General features: G+C 37.8%; 1 protein-coding gene across 1 annotated transcript in view; it reads right to left on the bottom strand.

The window, feature by feature from the left end:
- Positions 1 to 660: 660 nt before the first annotated feature.
- gpc5a (glypican 5a) overlaps positions 661 to 7,752 on the bottom strand; it is a 46,065-nt gene continuing 38,973 nt past the window's right edge. The window contains exon 9 of the mRNA XM_049718311.2: positions 661 to 2,675. Coding sequence (XP_049574268.1) covers positions 2,527 to 2,675 — 149 coding nt within the window. The 3' untranslated portion in view covers positions 661 to 2,526. The remainder of the gene's footprint in view (positions 2,676 to 7,752) is intronic.

The raw sequence follows: 7,752 nt of genomic DNA, 5'->3' as shown, positions 1-7,752 counted from the left end.
TGCATCAGGGAACCATTGCAAGAAAGACACTGATCAAATATTTGACTTTCAATCTGTAAAATAAAATATTTGTCTTTTTATTTGTTCTCCGCCCGGTGCGGTAACCTTTGAAGGAAGTTTGGTAGTTCTAAAGTCTGCTGTTTGAAGGTCATATTCCATTTGAGTGCACAAGAATTCTTTTCAGTGCTTCACACTGAATTTGATGTTGAAAATAGACTATTTTAGTCCATGCCTGTGCAACAAATCGTTATTGATAACATTTGAAGATTTATTTTTATATAATCAGCTGACCTACTTGTGCAAGTCAACACATGCATAGAATTGACTATCAAAAATAAATGACAAAAATAGTCGCTCTCGATGAACAGGGGAGGAACAAGCCAACGGAACCGGCAAAATCAACGCAATTGACTGACAGGGCTGGCAAATGAAAACCCAACTAACCAAGACACAAGAAACTAGCGATACCAGAACATGAGACAAGAAATAATCCGAAAAGGGTGTGACACGCAGACAGGATTTATATACGTGACAGGTAACGAGAGGCAGGTGACTGTGATTATTAGTACATAGATTGAGAGTAGACACAGGAAGGGAGGGGCGAGTACAGACAATGGACCGGGGCGAGTCGTGACACAATGGAGTCCAAACATCAACAAGACTGGTTGAATTATCTTTAATTTACATTATATTATTAAAATATGTTAAGTATTAATTTTGAATATGGTAGAACATAAATACAAAATTCAATTTTGTTTATGAAAATATTTTTTTTCCATGGTAAAGATCAGAACTACTCTATTTCCCAGTAGAACCCGGGCTCTCTCTGAGAACCCCAAAAATTGAACCATCACCGAAAAAACAATGTTAAAAAATAAATTAGCATGTAGTCTTTGATGTTAGCAATATTTTTGACAGTATCAAACAGCCGTGTTGTTTTCCAGATGACCCCAGGATAGATATCGATACAATTTAAAATTCTCCAAACAAATCTATCGATTATAATAATGTGAGAAATATTAGGAAGATATTTAAAAGGCTGTATTTCCATCCATGAGAACTTCCTGTGCTATCGATATTTTTGGTGTGCTGGTGAAAGTCGCCTACAGTAGATACGCTGAATTAGGTATGAGAATTTCCTCCGAAATGTCTTCAAGCGCTATGGACATTCAAACTCTGCTCCAGCAACGAGGGAGCATCGGTTTTAATGTTGTTTTCCATTATTTACAGCGAGGGAGTTTTCTCACGTCGTATTTTGGGTCTTGTGGGAATTTGAGCCACAATCCTCATACCGTATTCTTGGATGGTAGAATTACAGTGGCAAGACATGAGTTTCAAATTCAGACGAGTATGCAATGGTGAATGAATGGCGGGCAAGGGTCATGTCGATAGCCAAAGCGCAAAATTTCAGTTCTGAAAAAAAATGCAAAATTGTGCTAAGAACATCAGATTTATTTATGGCAAGATGTATTAGCAATGCCGAGCAGAAGCTGTCTTATCATCTTATCATCCAAAGTCAAATCAACCAAAGAAAATCCTGCAGACAAACATTTTTGCACTTTGGCTATCAATATGACGAACAAAGGGCTGATTTGAATCTGCAGCTCCAGATGAATAAAAGCAATAAAACATAAAAGGACACAATATTTTTTTTCTTATCTCTCTGACAAGAGCAGGAAAGATATCAAATATATTTCTTTTGTTTTGGATGCAAATATTAGTCAGTGTTTTCCGTAATCCCTTCCTTGACACGATCCAGTGTGAGCAAGAGTGCACATCTCGTACTGTACAGCAAAATTCCCTCAACCATTCATGGATGGCATTTTTCATTTCTCTCCAGCAAAAAAAAAAATCCTGGCAGCTGACAATCTGCATATTGTGCATTGTATGTAGCGCCAAGCAACAAGCTGAAAAGATTGGATTTTTCTTTCAGACGCTCCAGGAGCTTGCAGAGTCTGAAGGACGACGGAAATTTATATATACACATATATATATATATATGTATATATATATATATGTGTATATATATTTAAATTTATATTTTTTTTACTCTTTCTTTCTCCATCATGCCTTCAAATTTAAATACACCAATTAAACTGTCCGTAAAAATATAGAGGAAAGGAAAATGTTCGACATTTCCTCGTAAAAGCACTACAGAGAAACTGTTTGCAAATTGCATATTCATTTCAATATTTTGCCACTTGTGCTGACGCCTCAAAGTGCTAATGCCTGTCTTTAAAATCAAATTACTTTGGCTTTCCTTAATGTTTTTACAGCAGACTGCCACGATTTGCATGACTGAAGGCCACGCATCACACAGTTAAAGCTTTACATTTCCGAAAAGAGACTGTAGTTAGTGTTGAAAATGATACTTAACAAAATAATCTTCCGTTAGTGAAAGCAGGACATGTTCTTTAAAAGTCTTTGCAAGGATGCACGCATGGCCTGTGTGTCCTGCACTGTGGCATGTTCGTGTCACATGTCCTCATTTTGTTAAACGAGGTTAAAACTCAACATTTACGACTGTTACAATGCCAGGAGCGCATGTAAGCAGGTCATCGTCATGGCGACAAAGGTTGCAGTCAGTCTGATGCTCCTGGATGAGACCTTCACCTTCGCTTCCTTTATCTCTGGGTGATGATGTTGATGATGATCACTTGACACATTTGGATTCACTGAAAAGAGAGCACAGCAAGATTAAACAATAAAATCAATAAAAGCTAAATTGGAAGAAATGAGTCCAGTTTGAGAAGCTTTGTATTTCATTTGTCTGCGTAATTCCAATCTCCAAAGGAGAATCCCCAATCAATTGCATTTTGGATATTAATTTTTGATTCTTGCATAAGATACATTTCCATTAGCCTACAAGAATAAAACTTGATCACTGCGCCATCTGAAATCAAACACCTATTGATCCACTCTGAAGCAGTCCCCAGGACAGCCATTTGAATGCACATAACGGTGAACATCCACACCTTATATTGATTTTTTTTTTTCCTCTTATCAAAGTTTAAGAGGCTCTGCTAGCAGAAAAAAGCAGTAAGACTAAATTTTCAGATAAATTCATTCGAGTTCTTTTGTACCAGCCAAATAATTTATGACACAGCTAAAAATATCCTTGGTGGATAATCACTCTTACCTTCCAAAGTCATTATCGGAGTACATTTGGAGTATAATGACTGAATGTACATGACAGGTGACCTATTCAAGGTAAGAAAAAAAAAAAATATTGGTATTCTGTAGGTTCATGCCGTATAATTTGGACGTTGGGGTCGATAGAGAGCTCATAAGCTGACTCAAATCAACTTTATCATGACATGTGCACATGAAATAAAATAATATTATTTTTTCCGAGCCACTTTTTTTCATTTACGGCTTTTATTCCCTGTTGTGGCACATCATCATGCTGTTCCAAGCTGTTAGTAGATGAGAGACGTTTCCCTCAAGCAGTATGAGACTTTGAAAGCGCACAATGTCAACTTTGAAAGTAAACTACACTTCGTTAGCTGCCATCTTGTTTCACAGCGTTTTTGGAAAGTCAAGCCACAGCCGAGCGGTTCGGTTGTTTGAAAAGCTCGCTTGGACAATGAGGCTCAGTGTGAAGAGAGACATAGGTCAGAAAAAGAAGCTTACAACTGAAGTGAAATCGATAGCCGCTGATTCCTGAGGACCGCAAAGGATCAATAGTGCGCTAACTGCAGAAGGGGAAAAAACACTTAACACATGAAGTGATGGAAAGTTTCTTCTGTGCGGTGGTCATATGAGGGTCAATTTTACACGATGTTCAGAGGCTTCTGCTATATTGCAAAAGTCCGGTCCGCCATATCATTGTATTTTATTTATTTAGAGTGACAGTAAAGTGAATATCAGTTGCCAAACTGCTGCTTGTTAAGAAGTAAGTGAAGGTGCGTTCGCTGCCTTCACTTAGTGCTCATATTTAAATTTTGCTTGAAAGGAAAAGCAAAAATTGTTTTTTAAAAATCCTCCAATGATGGCCCGCATCTCTAGGAAAAAAAAGAAAAAAAAAAGTTGGGCGGCTTGTAAGTCAAAAATTGTTTTTCAAAAATCGTCCAATGATGCCCTGCATCTCTAGAAAGAAAAAAAAAAAAGTCAGGTCACTTGTAAGTCAAAATTGTTTTTCAAAAATCCAATGATGGCCCGCATCTCTAGAAAAAAAAAAGTTGGGTCGCTTGTAAGTCAAGCTCACTGAAAATTCCAGCCTGAGGGAGAAATCTCAGTAGCATTTAAGCATTGATTTTGCTGTGATTTGACATTATTAGACTACTGCTGCCAGAAATAAAGCCTGAGATAAACTCTTAACCCTGAGAGAAATCTTTTCACTCTGCACTGAACTAAAGTTAGAAGGATTACGCAGGCATTATTAAGAATAGGACCAAAAACCCAACAATCCCGTTTTATAATCTTGTGCGCGCACGTGTATGTGTTGGACGAGTTTGTGTGAAGTGGATCCTGAAATTCTTCTTTTCCTGAGTTTCCTTTTTTACCATCACCTATTTGTAGAAATATTGCTCGGGTTGTCTTGCTCCAACAAAGCCGTATTACAATAAAAGGAGCAAAAGATATTTTTCCCAAAACGCATGCTGTGTTTTCTGACTGCACAAACAAGAAAGAAGGATAAAAATTGTGTTGTGCGACAGCGGGGGAATATCTTCACATTTGGAGACAAAGCAGAGCAACGCTTCTCTTTTACCGAAGCAGATAAAGAAATATTTTTGGGAGGTCTCTTTTTATTCTGGATTAGATCTTCTTAAACTTATGTGAAAGTGTATCGAAGGTTAATTGCATTTCATAAAGGCCGAGCCAAGTGCGGCATATTTGAAGAGAAGCCGCAACCTGGTGAGTGTAAACAAGAATGACAAGTGCTTTTTTCTAAGGGAGTAGATTTTTACCTTCGTTAGTTTTGTTTACCCTCGAACAAAATGAACTCAGAAGAAATGCAAGAAACCACTTGAGACCACTTGGAGGGACGTCTGAGTGCAGGCACAACAATTGCAAATAACGGTGTCGGAGACGCCATACTACTTTCATTAAGCCTTGACATTCAGGGAATGCGGAATAAACAAAGTTATATCGATTTGCGATGTGCCATTAATTTGGCCGCAGATGATCTGCTAATGTTTTTTCCCTCCTTTTTCAATCGCGAGTCAATCTCGAAACGTCACATTTGACTTTTAAATGGGCTTCAAATATGTATTTACTGTGAAGCAGTGGCAGATTCAGATGTGCATCACCTAATTGGGAGCGAGCGATGCGGGTGGAGGAACGTATATCATCGGAATCGGCTTCAAGTCCTTTGTTGTGTTAGAAAAGCAAGCGTTCTAACTTAAGTAAAAGTGACAAATTCAGTTTCAGTGGCAATTATAAAGCCCCCTCGCACTTTTAAGCAGCACTTGACCATCACAGCAATGTTTAAAAGTAGTATTTATTCATTCATTTATTTGTGTCTATTTATTTATTTATGGATTTTATTTTGTTTTTTTAATGTATTTATATATTTGGTGCTTTGGCCACCAAAGTGTGCTTTATTTAAACTGACAAATGGCTTTAAAAGACAAGCCCCAATTTTGTCCACACAAAAGATTGTCAAATTTTCCCTTTCAACACCTTTGCCATTGCAATTTTTCCTGATCAGGCAGCTGAATGGGCTCAGAAAAAAAAAAAAAATACAGCCCGATTTAACCAAAACAAAGGTAGCATAAAATCAAGCGGCTTAAGTTACACGGTGTAGATAACAAAAGCAGACAACGAGTTATTTGACTACGGTTCCTATAAAGCGGTCACCTTGAATCAGGCCGGCCTGCCCTTTGTCTGATTTAATTTACCTTCTGCAGCTAACGGATTTCAAATGTCTGGCCCCAATAAAACAAGCATCCGTCCGTCCCGCAATTATAGCACAGAGCAGATCAATGGATTCTAATTCAAGGGTGAAGCATTATTCTAAAACGCTGAGGCCTCCTCAGCATCTCGGCATGGGGTTAACACAATGATCAAGTGCTTTGCTTATATCCTCCGCCGCCGCCGCCGCCGCAGCGAGCGCCACACTCAGACTATTCATGTCCAGGAATTCCATCACCACAGCCTCCATTACATCCTCCGAGCAGTCAATACTGGGCTCTGACGGCCAGTCACTCAGACTCAGGTTGCGCAAACGCACACACGGGCAGAATATAAATCGGAATGAAAGCTCTGCACCTGTGGCCGGTGCCACGCCTTTTTTTTTTTTTTTCAAGCAGGATGCATTCCATCTAAGCAGGTGAAATTGTTTTCAGAGAAAAAATCATATACACAGAAAGGAGGGGGGGAGTTTGGTTCGTAAAAAAATAAATAAATAGAATGCAGGGATTGGTGCTTATAAATACAGTTCTATTCTAATCTCAATGTCATTTTGTTTCTAATATCATGTTGGCCAAATATATCAAAATAGAGTGTTTTTAAATAATTATTATGAAGCTGAGGGAAAATAGTCGCTTCAAAACAACAATTTCTGCCAACTTATATAAGGCACGTTGAAAATAATGTCATTAATATTCCAACACAATGGATCGGAGCGAATGTCATCAGTGTTTAAAGCACTTGCCTTTCTCCGTAAAGAAAAAAACAACAAATCAGCTGCTTGCCACAAAATCGTCGTCTCCCTTTTTTTGTCAAGCCTCACAAAGCTGGAGCCAAGAAGCCAAATAGATGTGAATAGCACAAGGTCATTCTGTTTTGCTCCGGCCTTCGCCAATCTGTCTCGCTTTGACGATAAGCGCCAAAAGGATGTGCGAGTGGGTGTTTGAATAAAAGAAGATTAAAAGTGCTTAAAAAGTGATTGAAATATGTTTTGTATGCGACTGTCAATCTAAATGTTGCTGTTTCAAATGATGAGGGGGATTTGTGATTTAGTTCTCTCATCTGGTTTCATAGGTGACTTGTGCACAAAGTCCAACTCCAAGGGCAAAAGAAATATGCAAACGACAAAAAAATATATTTACAAAAACAAACGGATCAAACTCAGGAGCCATTGATGGCGTTTTAATGAAACACCTTGATCATAATTCTCATAAATAAATTAAAAACACTTTCATTTAATAGAAAAGAAGATGATTTTCTAATTAGCATGATCACACCCTACCCAGTTCTGATGCAAGTCATCTGAGAAAACACAATTTCCATAATAAAGTTTCTAAATGCATTGTGATCTCTTTGGTATTAACCTTCCATTAACCTTTCCATAAACACGGAGCGTCTCGGAGCTTTTATTTCCTGGGACTGCGCAGCAACAGGCATGGCCCAAATTCATCAGACTGGCTGCGGAATTGCTTATGCTTGATTAAGCTACTGATAGCTCTTCGCCATGCCGAGGCGAGGATGAACAACTGGCGCAAGCTGCTTGTGAGCCAGGAGGTGCAAATAAAATACAACATCTGGTCCATCATTATGTCCTGCTTAACTCAGGTCAAATTTAAGAAAGAAATGCATGGAGAAAATCTGGAATATCTTTCCAACACAAGACACAACTCTACTTATTATAGTTATAATATTTTTATATAAAACTAATCTTGCCGGAATCGAGACTTTCAGAAAAACATATGGGTAAAAAAAATATGCTGCAGTGTGAATCAAAAATTTATCTGATTGCTTTTATTATTTATTTATTTATTTATTTATTTATTTATTTATTTATTTATTTATTTATTATTTTAAGAGGGAAGTTTTAATTTAAGGGATTTGGTGGCAATAATGGATGTG

Source organism: Syngnathus scovelli, chromosome 4 (genome assembly GCF_024217435.2).
Source record: "Syngnathus scovelli strain Florida chromosome 4, RoL_Ssco_1.2, whole genome shotgun sequence".
In the NCBI taxonomy this organism is placed as follows: Eukaryota; Metazoa; Chordata; class Actinopteri; order Syngnathiformes; family Syngnathidae; genus Syngnathus; species Syngnathus scovelli.
This window is presented reverse-complemented; position numbering and strand designations above follow the sequence as displayed.